Source organism: Alnus glutinosa, chromosome 8 (genome assembly GCF_958979055.1).
Source record: "Alnus glutinosa chromosome 8, dhAlnGlut1.1, whole genome shotgun sequence".
Lineage (NCBI taxonomy): Eukaryota > Viridiplantae > Streptophyta > Magnoliopsida > Fagales > Betulaceae > Alnus > Alnus glutinosa.
In genome coordinates, this window is record NC_084893.1 from 1,136,413 (window position 1) to 1,163,843 (window position 27,431).

The window sequence follows — 27,431 nt, forward strand, 5'->3', positions numbered from 1 at the left end:
ATTTTTGTTAGTACCTTTGAATTTTGTTTCTTGTTTGAATTATGCAGTTCGATTGATGCTGCCGTGCTAGAACTGTGCTTTTTATCATATTCTTTTGATTTTTTTGTTATTATTATGATAATTGTAATTATTATTCGAGAATCTACTGCACACCTGGTTTGTTTGCTACAGAAAACTCATCAGAATGACTAATGCTACTCTTTATATCTATTTATCATATATATTTTACATTAATTGACGTAACATATTTTTTTTTTCAAGTGTCTGACATGGAAAGTCATTTAAAACACACTATATCAACTAGTGAGAAATTTGGGTTATAAATGAGTGCATAATGTAGCATTCCTCGTTAGGAATTAAAATTGGAATCTTACCTTTGAACAATGGCTCATGAAACATGGGGATTTCATGTAATTTGTGGTTTTCTTCCTTTTTACTTCCATCTACAATTGAACATCTTTTCTTTTGCCTGGTGGCAGAAGTGAATTTGGATCCTCTCCATTTGAAATGGAGAAGATTAAATAGAGAGAATCCTCTCCGTTTAGTGAAAAAAAATGAAAGTATAGCTGTTTTTTCACTTTTTGTAAAAATGTGAAAAGACAACTATACCTTCCCTATTTAACTAAATGGAGAGAATCCTTTCCATTTGAAATGAAGATGATCCTTGTCCGGCAGAAGTGAGGTAAACGCCATACAAACGTAACTGCCCTTCTGTGGGGGGAATGTAAAAGTTCAAGTGAATTCTTTTTTAGAACTCACCTAATTGTTATTATTATTATTATTATTTATTTATTTCTTGTACTTTTTCTATTTAAATGAGGGAATGGTTACAAGGGAGAGTTTATACCACACTTTTAATTTTATTATGCTAACGTGACAAAATCTAATAGCCATTATATATATATATATATATATATATATTAACAATGGCCGATCCAAAAATTGCTATACCCTATCACGTCAGTATAATGAGATATTTGTGAGATATTAATTTGGTATATAATATTACTTTTATGGTCTTATCTATTTGAGCCGAGTATCTGAACGTGAGTAGACATTTTTATTCTTTACTCAAACATTTCAAGCTAATGGACACATTGAGAACCCTTGTGGCCTCTATTCTAAAGAATCACCTTTTTTTTTTTTTGGGGGTCTACTTTCTCATATAATTTATTTTAGTATATTTTCTATAACAAAGTGCAGTTTTAAAGTGGATAAAATATCAACGAAATTTGGATCTAGAGGCATCTTAGAATCTGACTTGTGCAAATTATGGAACATACACTAGAATGATGCTGTAAGAAGAACATGATGACCAAAAGAAGATGAGGAACATAGTTTACAAGGAAATATGCTTTCAAGTTTCAACTATCTTATCTTTCTTCTTCTTCTTCTTCTTTTTTTTTTTTTTTTTTTTCAACTATAAGCATAATTTAATGTGATAAATTATACATGAGGTGGTCCGTGCTTTATGCCATCAATTGCCCTGGCATTACATGTAAAAAGTGGCTTTGGTTGGAACCAATACATGGACATGTTTATAAGGCAGGCCCACCCTTTCACTCAAAAATTGGTATTTGGAAAACACAATTTTTAAAAATGCAATTATGTGTTTGATAAAAACATGTAAAAATCGTGTGTTTTTAAAATCGAAAACATGATTTCACCTTCTAAAGTTGTTCATTTTTTAAAACGGACCACTTCCTCTACTATATTTCAAATCATAATTATTTTTTTTTAACGCATTTTTAAACGAGACACTTATAATGGGCCAAAGTCAAGAGAAAAAAATTTGAAAAGGAATTTGATTGCTGCATTTCAGAAGTGCACAACACAACATGTGCACACGTAGTAAAACTAACATTTTCCATTGAAAAAGGGTCGGCATTTTGTCTTTGACATGATGTTAGATACGATGTTAGATACTTTAGGTTTGTCTGAAAAAGATAGTTAACAGAAAAGTTATTCCTATTCTTGTTCTTTTCCTTTTCTTTTCTTTTTTCCATTGTTGTATAATTTTGATGACTAAGGAGTGAAAATATTGATAGACTATTCTAAACATGGGTCTCTTATCAAAAGACTTCCGCATTAGAAGTATCAAGATTCTTTAAAGGTAATTCTTTCAATATCACACATGGTATGGTTATGGTAGTCATATGATCTCTTCAAATGAACATTTCCCTTTGTAAACACTGGCCAATCGTTTTTTACTTTGTCATTGTCAAGGCTCTCTTTTGGGAACAAGTATTTCTATAGAAAGGAGACTATATTCAGTGATGTGACATAATTAATATTAAACAAAGGCCAATGTTCCTCTCAATATTGATCTTATTATATTGATCCACCAGTTCGGAGCTAGTATTTAAAATTTGGATGATAAAAGTGACAAAAAATAAAAATAAAAATTGGGGAGTAAAATGAAAAAAAAAATAATTATGAGGTAAAATTTTAACCTTTAAGCTACCATGTAGCTCTGTCCCTGGTGATTGACCTTGCGTGTTTCTTTTTTTATTTTTTTAAATGATTGACATGAAAAGTTACTTAAAATACGTAACATCAACTTTTAACTAGGTGTAAAAAGTATCATTTTCCTATTGAACGCAAATAAAACAAAATGTGAAAGAAAAAAAATAATCACAATTATTCTTTTTGTTGAAAAAGAACATCTTGAACAAAGATATTGCTCATAAAAGGTTTTAAATTCATTAAATTTGCCATTGTTTGTCAGGATAATGAGATGGAGATTAGGATGCTCTAAATTTTTTTAAGACGTGATTTTTTTTTTTTAAAAAAAAATGTTTGGATTAAATAATTTAAAATTTTCTTTCTTAATATTTACTATATTTAAACATTTTAAAATTTTTATTTATTACATCTTACTTAGTGATAAATTTGAATTATTAATTTAAAGATAATGCTTAAGATTTCAAGATTGTTAGCCAATCTGAAAGTGTCTTAGTTTTGAAATGTGTTTTTTTATTTTGGTTTAAAATAATTTTTTGATGTGATATAAATGTAAAAATATATATATATATTTTTTTGGAGATTACAATTGAAAAGTGTTTTGTGTCTTGATTTTTTTTAAAAAAATATTTATTAATAGTTTTGAAAAAATAGATTTTTAATTTAAAAAATAAAAAATATTTTCAAAACTGTTATCAAACAAACTGGTTAATGTATTTGTAATCTAATTCATGAATTGCAAAGGAATTGGTTTTAATTTGTTTCAAAAAAGAAGAAGAAGAAGAAAACAGAAATAAAACTTAAGAAATATTAATGATTAAAAAATTGTTCTATAATAAAACATATAAGATTTTTTTTTTAAAAAAAAAAAAAGAAAAAAGAAAAAAAGGTCAAACTAGGAGTCACGATAAAATAAGCTGTGCCTTATCCCATCTCAAAATCCCCACCCCACATTCCCCTCACACCCCACAAATCCCTCAAATCCTACCCACCCATCATCCCCAAAAAACCACACGCACACAGACTCACCTCAGAGCTCCCATTTGGCACCATTTCTCACAGACCCATCATCGAGTACCTTTCGATCACACCCACAAACCCCCCAACCAATCAATGGAGAACAACAACCAGGCCACCCAGTCCGCCTCGTACCCTCCCCAGCCCACCCCTCCTCCTCCAGCTCCATTCCACCACCTCCTCCAGCAGCAACAGCAACAGCTCCAGATGTTCTGGACCTACCAGCGCCAGGAGATCGAGCAGGTTAACGACTTCAAGAACCACCAGCTCCCCCTCGCGCGCATCAAGAAGATCATGAAGGCGGACGAGGACGTGCGCATGATCTCCGCCGAGGCGCCCATCCTCTTCGCCAAGGCCTGCGAGCTCTTCATCCTCGAGCTCACCATTCGCTCCTGGCTCCACGCCGAGGAAAACAAGCGCCGCACCCTCCAGAAAAACGACATCGCAGCGGCGATCACGAGGACCGATATTTTTGATTTCTTGGTGGACATCGTGCCCAGGGACGAGATCAAGGACGAGGCCGCCGGGCTCGGAGGCATCGTGGGGGCCACCGCCAGTGGGGTCCCCTACTACTACCCGCCGATGGGCCAGCCAACGGGTGGGCCTCACGGCGGGATGATGATCGGCCGGCCTGCAACGGCGGTGGACCCCTCTGGGGTGTACGTCCAGCCGCCGTCGAACGCGTGGCAGTCGGTGTGGCAGGGCCACGCCGCCGACGACGGGTCGTATGGGAGCGGAGGGAGCGCTGGGCAGGGCAATCTTGATGGCCAGAGGTAAGCTGGGTTCGTTTTGCTCTCTTTCTTAAATATTATGTTTGTGCGTTTTTAGTTATGATTTGAGTGATTAGTGTGTCTTCGTTTTTGGGTGTTTTTTCATATTTTGATTGCCTGTTCTTAGTAAAATGGTGCTTGCTGTTGGTTGTTGATGGTGGGCTACTATTCCGAACGTTGGCCTCCCTGGCCCTCCCACATATGTAGCCGTATGTTGGCCACTGAACAGCTATTTTGTTTCTAGGTTTGTAATGGTGTTGTGATTTTGCGACATAACTTATGGCTTTTTAGGTCACAATTTCCTTTTTCTTCTTTTGGGATATGCTTTCCTTTTCACTTTTCTTTTTATACGAAGAAGATTTGGTTTTTGGCTTTGTTTAGATCGTGGGGATTGAAGCGTCCTTTTCTCTTGTTCTTGCTTACTAGTGTTATTTCTTGTTGGTGAGTTTTGCTTGAGATTTTGTTACATGACAGGGCCTTAAGAAGAAGATTTTGTTGATGTATTTGATGTTGACTTTGGCACACGTTCACTTTGTAGTAAAGTTGTCTTGTGATGGTTTGTTGCCGACTCTTAACGCATGAAAGAATTAATGCTTGAATACTTGGTTTCATTTCTAAAAGATAGAAGATTGGAAGTAATGGACAGAAAAATTTATAGTTCTAGAATTTACAGATGTAGGCCTTGGTTGCCTTATGACCATAAGCCTAGTAGAGACTGTTTGTAAGCTTTTATCTGATAGAATTCTTAGTTTGAGAAATGAGCTTGACTTATATGATCTTATGCAACCTTCATCAAAGAGAGAGAGACAGAGAGAGAACTTTTCACAACCTTTTTTCCATAGGGGTGGGGTGCATAAGTATGTGACTCAAGATTGTACGTATCAAGATCATCTTGCAGTAGAATTTGGAAAGCCAATTAGACTTATTCATGGTTCTAGAGATCTTGTTCTTCTAATTGATGTTTTGGGTCTCATAGTCATAGCTGGAGTAGTAGAATAGAGATTGCTAGAAGTTTCTTATTTAGCAGTGGATCTCCGATTTTTATAAACCTTTTTATATAACTCAGCATAATGGGATTAGGAAAAAAGTTGCTGGATTGCTTAAAGTTTCTTACTAAAAATTAACTTATTTTTTTTAAGAATCACTTTGAAATATTTCTTTTGCTCTCTCGTAAAAATATTTCTTGGTTCAAATTTGACTACATTAGAGTGGCTTCCATTAATGTTTAATTATTTTATCACATCATAGCAAAGCATAATTATAATAAAATACCTTTGACATAAGTGAGACAAATTATTTTTGGTAAGAAATGGAAATACACAAAGTCTTTATCAATTTACAATGAAATCTTGTGAGGCAGATATTGTCTAGTCGCTGTGTACTTGGGTTGCATCCCCTTTAAAATTTGACTATGTATTTTAAGAAAAAATGCTGGGATAGTTATAGTTTAGAAAGTAAACAACTTGTAGTTCTTGATGTCTTCAGTAAGAAACAATTTCTATTAAAAGAATGAACATCTGTTTCTTGTTATGGTGGATAGCTTTTAGGCTAAAACACTTCTATTAATAATTTGTTATTGAAAAAGAAAAAAAAGAAAAAAAAAAACTGTTAGGTTCAAAGAAAAAGGGAGAATGTCCTCCTCTCTCCTTGTGGCATATGTAAGCCTTACATTGGGGGTGAAAGAATGAGTATTTGTAGTGGTATCTAATGTGTTAATCAGGCATTTTTTAACTTATAGTTTTCCATCTAGAAATGGAGAAAAGTTAAGGCTTGTTTAGTTGGGTGGTTAACTGAGTGAGATTTCTCTCAATGTGAGGAGGAAAAGTCTCATATGTTGTTCTTGTGTTTCATTGCTGATGTTGGTGGTGTTCATTAATTAATAGAAATCTGTTCCTTTGCATTTTTTCAAAAAAATGACTGTAGTCACTCTTTTCCATTATCATACAAGTTCAGCACCCCAAAAATTGTGCAGTTAATTTCATATGAATATTGTTGTTTTGGGACTTTATGCTGAATTTAAAATGCTTTGCTGGTCTTCCTTTCCCTTTCTGACAGAAGCATGTTTTGCTACCTTTCCTAATACTTCATTTTATAAGAAATTCACATTGCTGACTAGGTCTTATTTTTGTGAATGGTTTTACTTTCTTAATGGCATTTGAAAGAACCTGATTATTATCTTTTCTAATTCTTGCACATTTTTTTTCCCAGTCTTGTTTAGACTTACGAATTGAACTTTAGATGTTAGACACTTGAATTCCTGTTTAAGTCGACTAACTTGTTGCCAAAGTGAAAAGAATATGTGGTTTGCCTAAGTTGGAGCATGATTAATTATTCAAGATAAAAAAAAAATAAAAAAATAGGTTCTGATACCAAATTTTCTTTCTTATTGTTTTGGCAGTTAAAGTAACTTATTCGAAGATGATTTGCTGCGTGGCGCAATGGAAACATGTCGAGCTTAGCTGATGCACTTGGTTGATTGCTTCTGAATTAAAAGAGCACTTGCCAGCTCTTATTTTTTTATGAGACGCCTTCAGAACTTGTTAAAACTTTAACTTGATCCGGTGCAGTTAAACAACTGCTGCTATGAATTATTGATATTTACTGTGCAGTCTTGAAATCTAGGATCCTCATGTTGCTGATTTGAATGCATGTGGTTGTCTCATAATATATTCATACTTCATGCCTTGAGTAGATCTTTGCTAACTGTTTTAATATTTGATTCACTTCCTCAATAATTTTGAAACACCCTCTTAAGAGCCTGTTTGTTGGGATTGCGTTGTGTAATAAAATTTTTAAAGTTAGATAGAACTTTTTAAAAAGAAACTTCATTTTTTTAAGCTTTGTAGCTAATTTTTTGTCCTATCTAATATTGGTTACTTTGGCATTCCGGTGGTGTTTGAGGGTACCTTGGCCTATCAGAACAATAATCATAATTCATGTACTTGTTCCTTACATTTTCATATTCTCTTTGCTCATTAACGTCTAGAGTCTGATATTTCTCACTGTTCCACCAGAAGTTTGAAGAATAACATTGCATAGTGTCGAGTGTTTGTAGAACGCAGCCATCAACGTTGAATCTCTGAAAGTCGGCTTTAAAGGGCGCTTGACTCCAATCAATTTTCCTCCCATTAGATGCCCAACCCTCTCCATTCCATAGGCTTCCTTCTACCTGCATTGGCTGTGATAGGTAACTTACTCCAATTTTTGTGTTGTTCTTAAACACTCTGATAGGGATGTCATCCACATAAAACCTGAAAAAACCATTACATTTTAATTATGGGGTGGCAATTCGTGTTCGCATATTGGGTTCGGATGTTACTGAGGCATGTGTATAAGACTATATAAGTTAATCTTAACATGACCCATTTAATTAACCAAGTCAGACCCTTCAACTTTAATCAGCTATATTTCGTGCTAGTCCAGCTTAAAGGAAGAGAGAGAGAGAGAGAGAGAGAGAGAGAGAGAATGTACACACACTATTTGATGTTGATTCCAAAGAATTTTGTAAGAATGGAAGTCTTTTGTGGGATCAAACCAAAGTTGAATCCGTTGTTCACGACCTCCTTGGCCATTGGCAAACACATTGGTCTGTAATGTATAAGGTGGTCCATTATTACCCAAGAACTCATAGTCGAGCTCATCATGATGTGGTAAATGTGAAAACAGCTGCAATAAGCACCATGTTATTAGTTTCCATCCTCGTTTTTCATTCATGGAAGGAAGCAGCAATAGCAAAATAATGGCCTCTGGCGAGGAAAAGCTAGTAATAGAAGATAATCGACGAGAAGCAATATATAAAACCTTACATAGAAAGCTGTAACAACTCCAATGGAGTTCTTATCCGGTAATTTTATCATCGTATGAAAGAAGCCCGATCCATAATGCACCTTGGACTCAAATCCAGCCCCTAAAAGATGCACAAGAAAATCATTAGATTGCATCCACTCCTAAGCACACAAACACATCCACGTGGAGGGACGAAATTAGGGGTAGCAATTGTTTTTGCGTATCAGATTCGGATAATGTCAATGCACGTATATAAGATTATATAAGTCAAACATAACTCGCTAATTTAGTGTTGGGTTCATATCGCGTTCGCAGATCGTATAAAAATTGTCAACCCGTGTTAGGTTTGGGTCGTATCAATACATGGATATAAGATTATATAGGTTAATTTTAATTCACTAATTTTATATTGGGTTTGTAGGTCATGTAAAAAATTATAGCCTTATATGGAACTAAAATTTTCATTTGGTAGTTAGAGCAGGAATGAGGGGCTAAACATAATTTTGAGGCCCAAAAATATGTATTTTTGTATACATATATAAAGATTTTAAGAAAAAAATTACAAAGCAAGGGCCATGGTGGAAATGGACTGATCACTGATGTGTCTAGGGACGGAACTAGGGACGTGAGGGGTTGACCCTATCGGGTTTTAAATTTTCCCTTAAAATATTTATATATAGGCCTAAAAAATTAGGCTTTGCTCCAGTTAAAATTTGGTCTCTCATTCTTTAACCTCCCGATAAAATTTTTTGATTCTGTCTTGAACCATGGATTTATGCATTGAAAAAGAAAATGGAAGAAAATTATAAAATGGGAAACACAACCTGAAATTTGGTCTAGAGAAAGCTGAATTTCAGTTTCTTGAGTTTCTGGGTTTAGTAGTAAGACGTGATCACGTCCCCAAGTGACATGGTAATCGTTATTAAAGCTAGTATTAGCACGTGTGGATGAAAAAATGAGAAACGCAAAGAGACTCGGAAGACAAAAATCTTTTGGGAAGTTCATGTTGTTACAAAAATTGTGTTGGGCTGTCGAAATCGACGAAGAATATATGTGAAGAAGAATACTTATTTATAAGGATCTACGAGGAACATGCATGCACACCACAAGGGCACGCCTACGTGATGAGTAATTGAATGTTTTTGTTAAATAAATATTAAGATGAAATTAGCTAAAAGGATCCTAAAAGATTTCTCTCCATTTTTGGAGCGGATACAATTTATTAGTGTAAATGATATCATATTATTTGAATTTTTTAAACAACGTGTCAACATATTTATCATGTGATATAATCTAACAACATTAAATACTGATCATGCGTAATTTCAATAATAAATGCACATGATTACAACTTCCTTGCTTTTATTTCTCTTATTTTATGAATTAAAGTCTTACAACTCCCTTATATCGCACTATCACGTTAATACTACAAAAACATTTTACTGCCACATCAACTAAAAAAATAAAAATATTCCAACCTCTTCGAGGTGGTTGGTCATTTCAACCGAATTTTTGAAATGTAGGTAGTATGACCACCCTTATACGAGTGTTGGAGATAGCATCGACCAAGAGGTTTTTTTTTTTTTTTTTTTTTTTAATTGATTAAGGAAAAGGTTACATAGGAGGATCTTTACCACTTCTGATCCGAAAGGAAAAAGAAGTGGTTGATCCTAAAAATAAAAAGAGGGTTTAGCTCCCCACACCAACTTAACCACAACAGACATAACAGCAAATCATAAGCACAAAGTAACAGTAGACAATGGTTATCATCTATGACTCCAGAAGAATCACAAATGAGCCGGGCCTCTCCAGGGGCCGCACGAAGCGGTTTCAAATGGTAAAAGGGCTCAAAGAGCCCCAACCAGTAAAAACAACAGCCACCAGAAGATGGTTGTTGTTTCACAAAGACTACCAGATGCTGGAGTAGAACAGTTACAGCAGGAAACCCAACAGCAAAAGACTCAACAACTAGATCTAACGTAACAAGAACTGAGAGTCTAAAGCCCAAAACAGAAAATAATAACAACAAAACAGACACAAAAATACAGAAAAAAAACACTGCAAAACAATGGAAATTGCCGAGGTGGAGGAGGAACACAGGTAGCGGCAGGGCATGAGCCACACGCGCCAGTGAGAGAGATCCACTCGCTGGCACGTGCAAGCCACGCGCCAGTGAGCAGGCGGCAGATGGAGACACCAGTGACGATGGCGGAGGCGGAAGACACCGGGGAGCTCGGCTGGAACGTGCTTGTTGAGCAAAAACTGGCAAAGGAGAGCAGATCTAACTTCAAAAAAGTAGATCTACAAACCTTGACAACTCCGGCTAACAGCACAGAGAGGAGAGCAGATGGCCATAATTCGCAGGAAGAAAGCAGGAAATATATCTTTATGAGTTGGAAACCCAGAAGTAGATAGACCTCCGAAGAGGAAGCTAGAAGAAACTCTAGCAGGATAATTACCTCAATAGAGGCAAAAATAAAAGAAAAAGGAAGAGGGATAGAAGAAAAAAGGATGCAAAAAGGAGGGAAGGGAAGCTTGAGCTTCCCTCCCATGGCGGTATAAGGAAGGGCTTATTCAGGAGGCCAGGAGAGAGAACGGAGAGTTTGAGGTGGGGATTAAATAGAAACTTGATCAATTTGTATGTTACTTGGTGGATCGCTTACTTCAATTTGATTTACATATCGACCAAGAGGTTGGGTGCAATTCATTTTTTCTCTGATGTAACAGTATACACACCATTAGATTTATGAAATTTAATCTACACTATGAAATGAATCTTTTCAATTTCACTTAAATTAAAGAGGATTCATGTCCAAACACAGGAATATATGTAAATATTAATGTGTTCACTCTTATATTAATAATAAAATGATTAATCTCAGGCTGCTCGAGATCAGTTATGGAAAGCTAGCTCCTCCCTTGGGGATTGCAAAGGTAAACTAAGATGCGGTGATGTATATAATAGATAAGATGATGATCGATGGGCATTGGAGTGATAATTCGAAACCATGAAGGTTGCGTAATGGCGTCCAGTTGCTCTTCAATACCCCGTATAACGGACCCGACGGGCGACAGTGGCTGAAACATTAGCAACGTGCTTTGGAGATTGCGTTGAGTAAACTGGTGTCAAATGGGCAACTGATTGAAGATATCAAAGTTGTGCTAAAAACTCTTTTCAAGGATGGTTTGTTGGTCATATCTGTTGGTACAGTTTCCGGTACGGTGACGTGTTGCCTTGTGATTCGTTGTCTTCCTCGATGTTCGTTCTCCTCGTAATCTGCAAAATAACAAACGGCTCGTCGGGGGTGCCGACCGGACCCCCACTCCGATGCCTAAGTCAGTTCAAACTTATTTTCTGGAGAATATCAGTCATCTCAAGAGTTCAGAGAATCTGTTTTTAATACCTGGCGTAGTAGTCTTATTTATAGGCTCACAGTTCACAGTTATAAAACTGCTAGAGTGCTTGAAACATAATCTAATTAGGAGTCTGAGTCCTAGATCACATAGTCTTGAATCTTATCTTTCTAATTAGGAGTCTGAGTCCTAGATCACATAGTCTTGAGTCTTATCTTCATAGAATTCAAATTGGGTAATAGAGTCCAAACTGGATATGACACTCTCTTTAGCTAATGTCATTCTATTAGGTACCTTATCCCATATACTGTTGGTACAGAAGTCTATCTTGATATATTTTGAATATCCGTCTTTTTGGAGATAACGACTGGTCTTGTACTTAGGTCTGATCTGGCCGGGCCAACCCGATGGGCTCGGCCCCCGATACTACCTTAGGCCCACGTGTCTTTGGAGCTGATTATTTCTCCAACAATATCATAAGCAAAACAAACTTCGCAACTCATAATAGTCTTGCAAAGCAACAGTGCATCAATCTTTAGAACATGTTTGGATTGAAGAAGCTCCTAATTTTATATGAGACATTATATGCGGTGAACAATTTGCATCTTCTTAAGGTTTTAATAAAATTTATAGATACTATTTGGTTTTGCGGTTTTAAGACATGAGATTTAAAAAATAGCGATTTAAAAACGCAATTTTTTAAAAAACAGTTAAGTGTTTAGTAAATTCAAATCTTTAAAATCATGCATTTTTTAAAATGCATCCCCTTACTTGTTATTTTAAAAACATAAATTCAACTGTCATTTTTTAAAAATCCACTCTCAAAGATAACTTTCGCAATTTAGTTTAAAAATGTATTTTTAACTTACGAAATCGCAAGGTGAAATGGACGGTTTATCCTACGGTGTCGTTTTGAGTGAAAGGGACATTATTATCCAAGCACCAGTTCTTAAAGGGTAGAATCGTCAAAAGGGTTCCTTCTATTTTTGACCAATACAACTACACAAGTCAGCCCAGTTCCTAAACGTGTCCCAACAGGTCTTCTCCTTCAAAGTCTCTCCCTCTCTCTAGAGCCTCAGTTTTCAATTTCAGATCTAGGGTTTTCTCTCTTAACAAGCCTCAGAGAAATGGACGCCGTAGACTCAGTCGTCGATCCCCTCAGAGAGTTTGCCAAGGACAGCGTCCGCCTCGTCAAGCGCTGCCACAAGCCCGATAGCAAAGGTATCGCATCCATCCATCCATACATACATATATACATGCATGCATATACGTATTTGTGATTTTTTCGGATCTGTGTGGTGGATCGGGTTGTGAAATTAGGGTTTAACTTTTTGGTGGTGTAGAATTCACGAAGGTGGCGTTCCGTACGGCGATCGGTTTCGTGGTGATGGGATTCGTCGGCTTCTTCGTGAAGCTGATCTTCATTCCGATCAACAACATCATCGTTGGGTCTTCTTAGGTAATTCTTCGGAATCGATCTCTATATATATATATATATATATATATATATATATATATATATATATATTTTAAAGGTTTGATTTTGTATTGATGTTTGTCAAATCGACATGCACTTGATTTTTCTGTTTTTCTTTAATTATATTAGACAATCTTGTCGGATTATGAAATGGATCAACTAACTTCGATTTGCTTTGTTAATAAGAGGATTACATTTATTTGAATTAACTGTTCCTCTCGTTGCCAACTTTATTGCAATTGCCCAATAAGATGTCTACGGACCGATCAGTAGTAGCTGACCAGCTGCATGAAATTCTTTGATCAAATTAATTAATTATTTGGATGATTCAGGTCAGTCTTTAGAATCATCTATTGGACATATCAGGTAGTAATCACAAAGAGCGGTTGATTTAACATAAATGGACAAAACCAATAGGCTTAAGCTTCTGGGTAAAAGTGGTGTATGAACATGTTATATCGAGACTCAATTAGAGTTTCTCAGGTGTTTATCCACTCAACATTTTCAGTCATTGTGTTTCATCACATATAAATTGATATATGACTTGACATGAATGGCCGTATAGAAAATGTTGGTCAGATTTAAATATAATAGTGATGGTTTGAGACAAAAGCATTTTGAGAAGTTGTGGAATTGAGATGTACTTATCAAAAAAAAGAAGTTGTGGAATTGAGTCCATGCTACCAATTGTGGTGGTAGTTTTGGCTTTCTTTTATTGCCCTGTTCTATATGATTTTTTTTTTTTTATAAGTAAGAATTCATTAAAAAGCGCAGAGGGGGGCAACCCTAGTACACAAGAAGTATACAAAGGAGCCCCTAATTAGAGGACCGAAACGAACAAGAAAGTAAAAAATCAGCGTACGGACTCTTTTATTGCCCTGTTCTATATGATGGAGCCATAATTTACGTTGAACTCCCATTGTGACATTCTGCAGTAAAAGTAAATGTTGTCGGACTCTTTGGTATATTTTTTTGTTCTCCATTCATTTGAATTGGTGTCCACTATGATCTTTGTATCTCTTTGGGATAGTCTTTTGGTAGCTTTTAGTCTCAGAATCAAATATTTTCGGTTTTGGTATGCATTGGCAGTGCGTCTTGGTATAGGTGGAAAACTCAACATGTTGTGGTGCAACTTAATGTACAACTGGTTATAATAAATATATAAAAGAACACATCAGGTTAATTGCAAAATATTGGTTTCTGCTCGTGCACTACCATTTCCATGTATCACCAGTGTTAACTTAGAATCTAAATATCAAGGCCAACTTAGAGAATAACAAAAATAGTATATACTTTAACCTAAACTTTTTCGTTGGTTTCTTATTTGGATAATTAATTAATTAGTCACAAGAAGATGATGATAAATGATATTATATAAATTAGCTTTCTGCTTTCTAAATACCGTTTCGTCTCTATTGTTGATTTCACAATGTGGAGCTTGATGTATATTCTTTAATCATGTAATGTACTTGCTGATAACCATCAGTATCAGCAATCTATATTGCTGCTAATAAAAGTTATTGCTTGATCGCTTTTGAGACATTGTTCGAGAATGTAGTGTTATATTTTCTATAAGCTACATTCAGATAGCTCTGTGCTCACTCAAATTTTTGAGAATGTCTCTGATATAATGCTCATGCGAGTCAATATTGTTGCTCATATTGATGTTCAAAAGTAATTTGTTGACAGGCTGTTGATTAGATGCTTTCTGTGTTTGTAATTATAGTTTATGGATTTTAGTCTTGTCTTGCTACTTGATGATGTAGAGCATAGATTTGCTGGATTTTTGGGAGTGTCTTAAATTTTGTTTTTGTTTCTTCTTTGTCAAAAATGAATACGAGGCCTGACTTTGTGTTCATATATAAATACAGGTAACGTGAAACGTTAAGTTGCTAGAGGCGGAAGGCAAACGGGGCAAGTGCGAGTTAATGTTTTAAGAGGATTGCTTTGCATGTAGTTTCCAGGATGCTCTTTTTTGATATGTATGCCAGTAAACAACGATGTTTGAACTCTTTGTTTTATTCTTTCAATTTCGTAGTACATTGGTTGCCCCCTTTAAAAATTCATTGAGCATAAGAACAAATAAAAGTATAAAACCAAAGCCTGATTATTCTCCCCTAAGTTAGATTGTCTTGGCGTCACTTGAGCCCGGGCAGAATTGAGCTTGGTCAACTCAATGAGCCTTTTGGGCTTGAGCTAGGGCTTTGCCGAGCTCTGTTTGAATTTGACCTTTTCGTTTGCTAATCCTTATTGACCTGGCTCGAAGTTTATTGGTCTTTTTGTCGGACATGTTTTCTTTAACTCTGTTATGAGCTGAATTTGACTAAATCTTAGCCTTGCTTTGCCTGGTCAGATTGAATTGCTTGCGTTTTGGGCTTTTAAAGTCTTGTGATAAATGCAAAATTGGTATTTTTTTTTTTTTTTTGACAAATAGCTTTTTAGGGCTTAAAAAGTGATTAAATATTTTCTGGAGTAAGCCAAAAAAAAAATTTTACTTATAAAAAAGTTGGCAGAATCTGTTAATATTTTTTTCAATTTTTCCTCTCTATTTCCAGCGCTTTCCAGGCAACCAAACAGCACATTAGGTATTTGCATTTCTCTTCCCGCGTGTGGTGCAGTGCTGCAATTCTCTACGCTACTAACCGGTATGACAAAATATAAGATTTTGAGCGGACAGATTCGATCAAATTCTTGAATTTCTCTTCCCATGAGATTCTTTTCTGAGATGAGTGATGTGGCAACATTTTTTTTTTTTTTTATTATTATTATTTTGGTTATCTTCTATAATATTGGGCTTTTTATTTATTTTTATTGTAGGTGGCATGTGTCATAATATGATTGGTGCTAATGTGACAAATTAACGGATTCTTGTCAACTTTTATAATACGACCTATCTGTTTTTTTTTGCTTACCCTATGTAATGTTTAATCATTTTTTTAACCCTATGGAGCTATTTGTCAAAATTCCAACCATATAGACCGATTTTGCATTTATTCCTAATTTTTTTTGTTATAATAAAGGATAAAGTTTTTTCTTAAACCGAGTTCGAGACAATTTTTTTTTTCTTTTTAAAAAAATTTAATCTATTAAATTGATCTTTAGAGCATGTGATTTTTAAATGCATAAATTACATGTATACATGCTTATCGAAACATGCGTACTTACGGATGCAGATGCTTAGAACATGCATTAATATGTTGTTAGTGATTTTTGCTAACCGCAATGTGATTAGGGGTGTAAACCTGGAGCCGGTTCCTGGTTATTAGTCAATAACCGGGAACCAGCTTCGAGGTCTCTAATTATTGAATTTCAATAACCACCTTCGTAACTGGTTACATCGGTTAGCCGGGGTTACCTAAGTGAAACCGGTTAACAGGGGTTACCTAAGTGAAACCGGTTATCTGGACTGGGTAGTGAAATTTTTTTTAAAAAAAATAAAATAAAATTTGGGCCTATTTTAGGTCGATGGTTGATAAAACACAATAAAATGCGTCCAGAAAGTTCAATTTTTCAACTAAAAACAAGAAGACAGTTCCTACAACAATAAGCACTAGAAGAACCCCCACCATAATGAATTTGTATTTAACTTTGTTGGTTTCGACCTCCTTAAGAATTTCATCTAGGCTGACTTTTCCACTCATGGAAATGTCTCTAACTACAAGGATTTCCTGCTTTTCTACCATGTAATCCGCTGCCTGACTGAGAAATACCCCACAAGAGCCATGCCTGTGAATACATAAACGCATGCAAGTAGTTTTGCCGGTATGCTATCTGGAACAAGGTCCCCATATCCTATGTAGTCATTGTAACAACACAGAAGTAAATGGAATCAAGAATCCTATTTGTTTTTTGACCCTTGATATGATTTCTAATGAGGAAGAAACAAAGGGTGCCCCCACCTAGGTAGGCAGCCAACAAAAAGACCACATGCTTGATGCTAAATTGCTGTTTCACAGATATAGATTCAAAAGGCAAAGGAGATTCCACTCCATTTATTCTTCTTCTCTAGAGGGCATTCTTTTCATTGAGATGAGAACGATCTTTCATATCTTGAAGCAATGATTCTTTAGCATCATCGAAGACAGAGGCCATCATAAAATTAAACTGAGGTTCTTCATCCAAAAAATAAAAAAATAAATTGAGGTTATTCATCATTTAATGCACCCGGAGCTGGTTAATTGATTATAATCGGGTGTTTAAAAAATTAATACCCGGCTCCGGCTCCGGCTCCGAGTACTCGGTTGCCCAATTATAAATAACCGGGTACCAAATTAGTTTTTCGGTTTTCTAGTTACCCAAAATCGATTTTCTAGCCGGATATAACCGGTCCAGAATTATACCTCTAAATATAATTACACGAATAGCGGTTAGTTACAGTTAATAACTGCTCGCTTATACGATTCTAGCTCTAAAAACAAATACTAGTTTAATGGATTAATTTTTTTAAAAAAAAAAAAAAAAAATCACAACTAATTTGAAGGAAAACTTTGTCTTCTTTCCCACCGACTAGCCCATGAGGCATGAACTACTACATTAACCATTTTACTAACTTTTACATTGAATTCAACTGTCAACCGTTGAACAAGCACTCATCATGTCTAGCTAAATGATATCTAGCAATCAAACTGATTAGAATACTTTTTTTGAATAGTTTTTTTTTGGTTTAAGGATACATCAAACATCTCATCCTAAAACATATCATTTGAAAATGTAGATCACAATCCTATAGATTTTTTTAAAGTTTTCTTTAAGATAGAATTGTTAAAATAACAACAATCACTTTCAATGAAACGATTCTTGTGTTGTTACCTTACTATGTAATTTAAGAAATTAATATAATAAAATATTTAAAAGTCTCTAAAAGTGTAAATGCCGAGACGAAAAATTCAAAACCCAATTTTAGGAGACTAATGCTTTATATTATATTTTTATCTTAAAATGTTAACGTGATAATTTTAACAAATTTATGAATTAGTCATCGTTAAAAAGAAAATTTAAGAATCGATTGAAATATTGTGAAATAATTATACGGTAAAAATATGATATTTAACCTTTCTCAAAAGAAAAGTGAGGATAAAAGATTGAAATGTAAAAAAGAATGAGCCAATCAAATATTGAGAATGTAATTTAAGAATTCCATCCAAGATTCCAAGGGGTGGGGAGCTCCTATTCGGAGCTGCACCTCTCAAACCTCCAACAATTTCTCCTGTCGTTTCCCTTTGAAAAGGAGTAAAATCCTTTTTTTTTTTTTTTAGTTAACCAATAAATAAATAAAAGAACAGGAAAATGGCAAAAATACCACTAAAAAAACAGAGGAAATTAGAGAAACATTTATCTTTTGAGTGCCATTTCCTATTTTACCCACACATAAATGAAGGAATACGGGACACACACGACACCTCTTGATATATAGTACAAACCCTTTTTTCCGTGGACACCATTTCTCTTCCTCTGCTCGCCACACCAGCTTTTCACATAGCCGCCTCTCAGTTTTCCACAATGGCAGCAGCCGTCGCCGCCGCCGCTACTAGCACCACGACCACTTCCTTCTCCAAAGCCTCCTCTCCTCTCTCTTCCAAATCCCTCATTTCCAGATATACCCTTCCCTTCTCCTGCATTCTCCAAAGCCACCCCTCTCCCCGCCGCTCCTCCTCCCTCCGCATCTCCAATTCCACCAAAGCAATCACCACCAAAATTCCCAAAACTCCCGCAGCCCCAGAAGATTTCATTTCTCGATTTGCTACCGACCAACCGCGAAAGGGATCTGACGTCCTCGTGGAGGCCCTGGAGCGCCAGGGCGTGACCAACGTCTTTGCCTATCCGGGCGGCGCGTCTATGGAGATCCACCAGGCCCTCACGCGCTCCTCCATCATTCGCAACGTCCTCCCCCGCCATGAACAAGGCGGAGTCTTTGCGGCCGAGGGTTACGCGCGTGCGTCTGGGCTCCCCGGCGTATGCATCGCCACCTCGGGCCCCGGCGCCACCAATCTCGTCAGTGGTCTTGCAGACGCCTTGCTTGACAGTGTTCCGCTCGTAGCCATTACCGGCCAAGTGCCCCGCCGCATGATCGGCACCGACGCATTCCAGGAGACCCCAATCGTGGAGGTAACACGCTCTATCACCAAGCACAATTATCTCGTTCTCGATGTGGAAGACATTCCTAGAATCGTGAAGGAAGCTTTCTATTTAGCCCAATCGGGCCGACCCGGCCCGGTTCTGATCGATATACCCAAAGATATACAGCAGCAACTGGTGGTTCCCGATTGGGACCAACCCATTAGATTACCTGGGTACAATGCTAGGTTGCCAAAAGCGCCGAGCGAGGTGCATTTGGAGCAGATTGTTAGGCTAGTGTCAGAGTCGAAGAAACCCGTGTTGTATGTTGGTGGTGGGTGTTTGAATTCGAGCGAAGAGCTGAGGCGGTTTGTCGGGCTGACCGGGATCCCCGTGGCGAGTACTCTAATGGGTCTCGGCGCATTTCCCTTGACGGACGACTTGTCGCTCCAGATGCTTGGGATGCACGGCACTGTCTATGCCAATTACGCCGTGGATAAGAGTGATTTGTTGCTTGCGTTTGGGGTTAGGTTCGATGACCGTGTGACGGGAAAGCTTGAGGCGTTTGCGAGCCGAGCGAAGATCGTTCACATCGATATTGATTCGGCGGAGATTGGGAAGAATAAGCAGCCCCATGTGTCGGTGTGTGCAGATGTGAAGTTGGCATTGGAGGGGATGAACAGGATATTGGAGGGGAAAGGAAGTAAGCTTAAGCTTGATTTTTCTGCGTGGAGGGAGGAATTGAAGGAGCAGAAAGTGAAGCATCCGTTGGCTTTCAAGACTTTTGAAGATGCTATTCCTCCTCAATATGCAATCCAGATTCTTGATGAGTTGACTGATGGGAATGCGATCATAAGCACTGGTGTTGGGCAGCATCAAATGTGGGCTGCTCAGTTTTACAAGTACAAGAGGCCCCGACAATGGTTGACGTCGGGGGGCTTAGGGGCGATGGGTTTTGGATTGCCTGCTGCCATGGGAGCCGCTGTTGCAAATCCCAATACTGTTGTTGTGGATATTGACGGCGATGGAAGTTTTATCATGAATGTCCAAGAGTTGGCAACTCTTCGAGCGGAGAAACTTCCTGTTAAGATAATGATACTGAATAATCAGCATTTGGGTATGGTGGTGCAGTGGGAGGACCGGTTCTACAAGGCTAACAGGGCTCACACTTTTCTTGGAGACCCGTCTAGGGAGTCTGAAATTTTTCCCAATATGTTGAAGTTCGCAGAAGCATGTGATGTACCTGCAGCCCGTGTCACAAAGAAGGAAGATCTCAGGGCGGCAATTCAGAAGATGCTGGACACTCCTGGGCCGTACTTGCTGGATGTGATTGTACCGCATCAAGAACATGTTCTTCCTATGATTCCAAGTGGTGGGGCATTTAAGGATATAATCACGGAGGGTGATGGGAGATCTGCCTACTGATTTCATCTATCTTCGTTTTCTGCTCTGTATCTGTATGTATGTTTTGTGTTTAGCTCAGGCACGCTTTGAAGTTGTGGCAAGTTTATTTGTTCTTGAGTTAGGAGCTTTGTTGTATTTTGCTCGGACAATTTGTAGCAGTTACTTTATTAATTATTTGTTCTTTTGCTGCTATATTATGAATCTAAAGAAGGTTTCCAGCATTCCCACGAAATTGGACAATGTTTGTTAATGTGTTTTTAGTTTGAAAAAGTGTTTTGATGCAGTAAAAATGTAAAAATTGTTTTTTTGTTTTCATTTTGAGAAGAGAAAATAATAATTTTAACAAACAAAAGCCCACGTATTTAAGGTACCAATTTTGTTCTGGTTTACGATGGTGATGCATGGATATGTTAGAAACTGATCTTCCTGTTCAAGCCATTGCAGTGGGAAGTGGACTTTATGCAATATATACCGGTATCTGGGGGGGTTCTCAAAGCATTTATTGATGCTCAAGATGGCTTCTTTAGGGTGGTGACAACTTCTAATTCGCTTCCGAATACTTGTCTGAGTGGCTTACCTTTACCTTGACAAAAAAAAGAAAAAAAAGAAAAAAGTAACACTCATTCTTACATTCCCAAGGTGAGATACGGATACCCATCTCTTTACAAAGAAATTCATTTCCAAGTTTGGAGAATTCAGATACTCAAGGCATCTGAATTTCCATTACTTTAAATGCAATAAAGTGGAGGAATCCTTTGTTAAAGCATTCTCATCTGCCTAGGCTCTTAGCCAAAATATGCTAAAATATGAACAAAATGAAATGTATCTATCTCAGCAATTTAAATAAACATTTTGTTCATTTGGTGAGGTGCTCATTCATCAAATGTAAAAACAAAATATTTTTTTAATTAATAATGTTACTTATGTGGTTTGTTTTAAGTAACTAATCATGTCAGTCAAAAAAAAAAATTGTTAACCACTTACAACACGTCATTTTAACTGACGTGAAAATTTAGTTTGAGCATTGGTCTTTTTTATTCGCTAACATTATTTCTCCTATAAAAAAAAAAAAAAGAAAAATCATTAAAAAAATATTTAAATGAATAAAGCTTTGATATAAATGCTTTGAAAAAGTAGATAATTAAAATAATAATTTATTTAACTAAAATAGATAACAAATTTGCTACGCGGATGTAATTACAATAATATATTCCAACGGTGATGCTCTTATTCTGCAAATCCAGCCATACCGTTGGGCAAGCAGCAGGTGTAGCTTCTAAGACGAGGAATATTTGATTCATAATGGGTTAGGAACCAAGGAGCTTTGTCCCCCCAGCTTTTCACGACAGATTACTAGCTTGGACATAAGTCTGTATGTTCTTCCTCTTTTTTCTTTTTTTTTTTTCTATTTATTCCTACTTTTTGATTGTACAATGTATGCCAATGACGAGGTTAGTGTTCAATAGAATTTAAGTGCGTTGATCCAATTTTCTTACTGGGTTATGTTGTAAAGCGCAGATTAAGAACTTTGGCCATAATGACCATTTTATTTTTCTCTTTAAATTATCTTCTTTCTGGGCTCTTGGGAAGGAGTTTTGTAAGTGCAGTTTTAATTCGAGAGTTTTCAGGAGTCAAGCTGAGATATGGCTGAGGAATTATTAATTGAATGATTAAATTTACCATTTCTTATTAAGTTAAGCTTTTGAAATAATTAGGATAGCTGGAGATTTAACAATGGCTTTGTTGAGTTTATGTCCTTGTTGGGCTCATGGGAGAAAGCCAAGAATTTGGTTTGATGAATGGATTAGTCATCTATAACGAAGTTCCATTTTTAGTGTTCGGAATTGGGGATTATTAGCCCCATCTTAGAAAATTCTGTCGGCCTTGAATGGCTGCTGGCATCCCCAGTTGTTGTATGGAGATATTTGGAGAAGTTCTTTTAGGGCCTCCATTATAGTACTCCAATGTTAAATGGGGTCCAAGTCTAGCGCTGGAACCAGTGTACAGAATTTAATTGATTCACTGATGAGATTATTGTATTGAAATCTACATAAGCACTTGGATACGACGCTCAATACAAATTGAGCTTTCTTTTGCAAAATTAAGGGTTTCAATGTGTTATGGATGCAACTATAGTTGTCCGTACTGTATATGTATTAGATGCTTTCTAATGTTATTATACATTTGAATGGCTGCTTTGTTGAGATCATATTGTGAACTTTTTCAAATTCAAAGGAAGAGGTAGTATGTTTTTGCTCATTTTCATATCTGCTCATACATTATTCTGAACAGATATATTAGACTGCATTAGAGTTTGCTATATCTTTCAGAAAATTTCTGTCACCCTGTGTGCAGCCTAATCTAGTGTTCTACATATCTGTTTGTCAATATATAAGACTGAAGTTGCCTATATAGATGTTATGTATTATGGAAATGGAATTCTCTTGCTCTTCTCTTCAAATTGGTTAATTTCTAGTCGACTAACCATTTGGTTCTGTTGGACCTTTGTGACTTGAACATCAAGTCAATGGGTCTCACTCACTATTCTTTTTGGTTTAGGAGTCTTTAACCGATGTTGGCTTTCTTTTCTCAATTCGCACCGGCTTTCATGCTAGTAAAAGCATGTTTTTGGTCCTTATAATGAATATGATTTTGGTCATTTTGATTTTAGCAGTACAGAAGAGTGCCGCTTAACTTTTTTTCTTTGGGTTGTGGGATCACACAAGAGAAAACGTCTTTGTTTCTTGTTGGAGGTGTCGCAACGAGAGAAAACTAAGAGTGAGTGTGAGCCAGTGTGAGCGAAATAGAGAGAAACCAGCCGCCATTTGTTCCTAGCAAAAGAGAAGTTTATCCTTTTTTTTTTTTTTTTTTTTTTTCTTTTGGGAAATAATATCTTTTTATGTGGCTGTGAGATTTTGGTATATTGGGGCTTTGGGTTCTGAGTGGTTTTTTCTTCACTATTTTGTATTTCATTTTTTATAGTGAATTTCTTCCTGATTGCCTCTGCATGTACCTCATATTAAGGGAACCACGTAAATCCTAGTGTTCTTTTGTGTGATTGTTTTGTTTTATTTACCATAATTGTGGTCTTTTACACAACAAGTGGTATAAAAGTCAGGTTCGGTATTTGGATTGACGATTAGAGTAAATATAGCGAGCTCCAAATATGAAGTTGGGAAGTTTTTTTGGCAAGTACAATTTCTCTCTTTAACAAAGAAGGATGAAAGATCTTTTGATTCAGCCAAGAGTCTACAAGGCATTATTGGAAAAGACGAAAAAACTTCGGAAGATGGACAATGATGAGTGGAAAGAGATGAATGCCAAGGCTGTCATATAAAAGTTTTCCAAAGAATTAGTTAAAGAGCAGTCACTGGGATTTCATAGTACCTCAATTGCTACTGGGACTGGGAATCCTGCGGGTGCAGAAATCCCCATCAGTAATGATCCTTCAAATGTCTCCATGGAATTCACTCTAATAAAAGGTTATTTATCTACAGAAATCTAAGGAAAATTTAATGTCCATATATATTGCTAAAATGTATTGATATTACTAGTCTGGTTTAAACATATTTAAAAACATTGTCGATCAAACCTCATTAACTCGTTGCCCTGATTTGAAGTCGTGATAGCATCAAAGTACTTTCCTCTCACTCATTGGCCTGCGATGAAGCAGTCGTAGCGTCAAAGGAGTTCTTTCTGACCAAGAGGCAAGTGATCCTTGAAGGATTAGCATGTGTATTATCAAGACTACACAACACAAAGTCTGGCCGGTGTAGTGCGAGATTCAACCTATCCTCCCCTACAACCAGTGCAGTTGCATCAAGCAGAACATGCCACGAGTTCCGATGGGCTTCTGAAACCCAATGCATTGAATAACGAGTCCCTTTTACATCGACTGGATAAGAGAATAATCCTTTTGGGCTGTGTTTACACTTCCTCCTAAAATAATGACTAAGCTGTGATCCCTTGATCCTCAAATCCAGCCAAGTCTCTGGTGCTGATATGACTTTGGATTCCTTGAAAGTAGCAAACTCCCTTATGCAGTCTTCTTCTTCTTCCCCGATAATGGTCATGTAGAAGTTTCCCTTGATGAAGGGGTAGCTCTCCCCAACTAACTTCATGGCATCCTGGTAGCTTGGAGTGAAGAGAACAAGGTAGTCATCATCAGATAATCCACAGTGCTTCAAAGCCTTGTTCCGAGCTTGGATTTCGGGGATTGAGATAAAACTTCCAGGAAAGGTGGATTTCTTGGTGAGAATATCAAGCAATCTTGATGGCTCCAACTGGATCCTATCCAAGTCAGGATGCCTGCTTCCAAAAGAGGGTGTGGAAGGCTCTCTGAAGGTACCTCTTGGGGACTTCCCCCTATCATCAAACATGGGTTCTGAGGGCTCCTCATTGATGCAAAGGCTAGAGAGATCTATCTTTTCTCCTTCAACTAGCCCGGCATATTGCGGGTACTTTGCTAAAACATACTGTTCAACATATAGCCTTTCTGTTGGCGTGATCGGGCCTGACCATCTGAGATCAAGATCGTGCAATGTTGATATGGCTTCAGCTACGATGTGAGCAGGTATCACGGTACGCGCTTTCTATTTTATTGCAAAAAAGAAAAAATCAAAACCCCAATCAGATGGACATTATATTAGGAACCCTTCAAACTTTCTACATAACAGGAGATAAGAATATGAATAGTACCTTAACAATCAAACTGCTTGTTTTGCTATTTTCTGCAGGTGGTTTGTGTATAGAAGCAAAGAGGGAATGTTTATTATCACCTTCCTGATTTGTTGTCAATTTTTTTTTATGAGAATCTTTGAAAATTTTATGCTATGAGAAATTTGTATGACAGAATTGAATATAACAACAAAGAATATGGTTTTGAATTATAAGCACTCACCTTTGATCCTGCAAGTGAAACAACCTGTTCTTCAGTGTTCCTTCCCATAGTATGTACTCTCTCCGCCACTAAGCTTTGTTCATGGGCCAAATATACTAGACTTAGGAAGATTTGAGGAAAAAGTCAAAGTATCAGGAGAAAAAAGAGTGGTAATACAAATTCACTTGCGAAAACACTCTCTAGCTGTGGAATTGGGTTTAGGCTGGAAGATTTAGGAAATAATAGAATCTATGGCAGAGTGGACAGAAGAAAGAAGAAGAGAGAGTAGAGAAGAACAAGCCAAACTGATCAAAACCTCTTGTTGCTGATATGGATTGGTGTGCTAGATAAACCAAAAGAAACAACTAGGAAGAGAGGAAAAAAAAAAAGAGGATATGGAGGAAGAAACAAAGGCAGATGTGTAGAGAAGACTGAGCCAAACTCACTAAAGCATTGGTTATTGCAGATGAGGTTCTGAATGGTGGGGTATTAAAGATATTATAAGACTGAGGACACTACGTCCAGAATGACAACAGCAATGTTTTGAAACAGTATACAGTAATACCTCTTTTGTAACCATAACCATGGTTTAGAATTTAGATTATGTCTTCTAGATTAGTATCCAAGTATGTGTAACTTGATCATTGGTTAAGTTTAATATGAGATTGAACCTTTGGTCTGGCCGGAATACCCACCCACTTAAAGGACAGATGATACAGAGTTGAATTTTAAATCAAAAAATTATGAATTGATGACAAAACAAAACATATTTAATTGAAGATGAATTGTCACCCACTGAATTTTAAATTTTGGATAGAAGATGACCCTTTGAGGCGTTTGGTGGGAGGCAATGGACTGATTTGTTGGTAATTTTTTTTTCTATGGAAAATTGGAGGGAAATTGAAATCTTTTTATTGAGTTTAGGCTTGGGGTCAGCCTATCATACATCATAATGGGGTAAGGCGATTGAATTGCTATTTCTGTGAGAAGAAAAAATGGTCTAAGGAATCTGGGATCTGGTTGCCACCTGCATTAGGGGAAAACTTAAGAGGATTAATGGTTCGACATGTAACAAGTAGCTAAGGAACATTACATATGTGTATGAATGGGCAAATTATTATACCTATACTGTTCAAACAAAGTTTTACTCCAAACTGGGTTGACGGAAGTTTGGAGGACAATTTTATCCATATTGTTCGGTATTATCTTTAGTGTTAAGGTCAGGTCTATGTATTTAGAATTGATGCAAAGAATATGTAACATAGTTCATTTTTGGCATCAAATAGTTACAATCTCACTTGTCAAAATATTGACTTCTATTCACATTGAAAACAAAACTTTTATAATAATAAGTTATCCTGCCAAGTTGTTGCAGCCCATTACTAAAGAAAAGAAAAGCAAATATTTTCCAAAAAACCACCCAAATTTTCGCTTCCCCCTGCCATACGCTTGCTATTTGCAATGGCCAATAGGCACTTACCCACTCTTGGCAAAAGAATATGTTAAATGGGGTCAATTAGGCACGACTTTAGTTTTGTCTGTGTGCAGAAGAAACCAAAAACAATTGCTTTTGATTCGGCACAAACAATGTTCAGAGAGAGACGGGAGAGTATATGCTGTGTTGAGATGCCTGAAACACCAGCTTACATATAGACAAGGTCACTAGAACAAATTGTTAATTATGGGAAATAGACATTTCAGTTAAAATATATGCCTCAGTGCTTATAATAATATAATTAAAACAGTTCGTGGAAAATGTTAAGATTCCAGATCAGGAACAGCATATCTGCATTCATACGCACACATGTACATTTCATTTGGACCTAACTCCGCAATTCCATTACTATAACCCTAATGATCTGTTTGTTTCGACGTAAAACATATTTCAACGAAATCATTTTTTAAGAAAACTTGATTTTTCTAAAAATATTTTTCGGTATTTGACTCGCGAAAAATTACCAACAACGAAAAACCACTAGTGACGAAATTCTAGCGATTGTGGCTGGAATCCGGCAGCACTGGCCATATTCTATCGCCGACGGGCAAAATTTCAGGAAGTTTCACCGGAATCTGGCACAATGCAGCCCGATTCCAGCAAAATTGTTTGGAATTCGGCTACTGTTGCCAAATTCCAACCAGAATCGCCAGAAACCTCTACTATTGCCGGATTTTGGTGTAAATGGCCAAATTTCGACACCAGCTGGCCAGATTCGCCGGATTCTTGCTA

The 27,431-nt window shown here is 36.7% G+C and overlaps 5 protein-coding genes across 6 annotated transcripts; 3 read left to right on the forward strand and 2 right to left on the reverse strand.

The window, feature by feature from the left end:
- The first annotated feature begins 3,420 nt into the window (after positions 1-3,420).
- On the forward strand, positions 3,421-6,895 carry LOC133875737 (nuclear transcription factor Y subunit C-1). The gene is made up of 2 exons (XM_062313958.1): positions 3,421-4,253; positions 6,649-6,895. Exons 1-2 carry the CDS (start codon positions 3,577-3,579, stop codon positions 6,650-6,652), a joined length of 681 nt encoding a protein of 226 aa, XP_062169942.1. The 5' UTR covers positions 3,421-3,576; the 3' UTR covers positions 6,653-6,895.
- Positions 6,896-7,113: 218 nt separating this feature from the next.
- Positions 7,114-10,588, reverse strand: LOC133875072 (xyloglucan endotransglucosylase/hydrolase protein 2-like). Its single transcript, XM_062313070.1, has 6 exons — positions 10,116-10,588; positions 9,788-10,033; positions 8,861-8,964; positions 8,057-8,157; positions 7,726-7,916; positions 7,114-7,501 (listed from the first exon to the last, which is right to left on the reverse strand). Exons 1-6 carry the CDS (start codon positions 10,586-10,588, stop codon positions 7,114-7,116), a joined length of 1,503 nt encoding a protein of 500 aa, XP_062169054.1.
- A 1,809-nt stretch (positions 10,589-12,397) lies between these two features.
- On the forward strand, positions 12,398-14,929 carry LOC133876564 (protein transport protein Sec61 subunit gamma). Of its 2 annotated transcripts, none has more exons than XM_062314871.1 (3): positions 12,398-12,611; positions 12,734-12,855; positions 14,744-14,929. In XM_062314871.1, the coding sequence occupies exons 1-2, from the start codon at positions 12,518-12,520 to the stop codon at positions 12,847-12,849; spliced, it is 210 nt and encodes a 69-aa protein (XP_062170855.1). In that variant the 5' UTR covers positions 12,398-12,517; the 3' UTR covers positions 12,850-12,855; positions 14,744-14,929. The 2 variants fall into 2 exon arrangements, with proteins under 2 accessions (XP_062170855.1, XP_062170854.1); XM_062314870.1 differs by having other exon boundaries at positions 12,734-12,849; positions 14,739-14,929.
- Positions 14,930-18,290: 3,361 nt separating this feature from the next.
- LOC133874975 (acetolactate synthase 1, chloroplastic) lies at positions 18,291-20,546 on the forward strand. Its single transcript, XM_062312931.1, has one exon. It carries the CDS (start codon positions 18,367-18,369, stop codon positions 20,344-20,346), a length of 1,980 nt encoding a protein of 659 aa, XP_062168915.1. The 5' UTR covers positions 18,291-18,366; the 3' UTR covers positions 20,347-20,546.
- Positions 20,547-23,827: 3,281 nt separating this feature from the next.
- Positions 23,828-25,674, reverse strand: LOC133875913 (uncharacterized). Its single transcript, XM_062314185.1, has 3 exons — positions 25,226-25,674; positions 25,024-25,107; positions 23,828-24,917 (listed from the first exon to the last, which is right to left on the reverse strand). The coding sequence occupies exons 1-3, from the start codon at positions 25,271-25,273 to the stop codon at positions 23,973-23,975; spliced, it is 1,077 nt and encodes a 358-aa protein (XP_062170169.1). The 5' UTR covers positions 25,274-25,674; the 3' UTR covers positions 23,828-23,972.
- Positions 25,675-27,431: the final 1,757 nt, after the last annotated feature.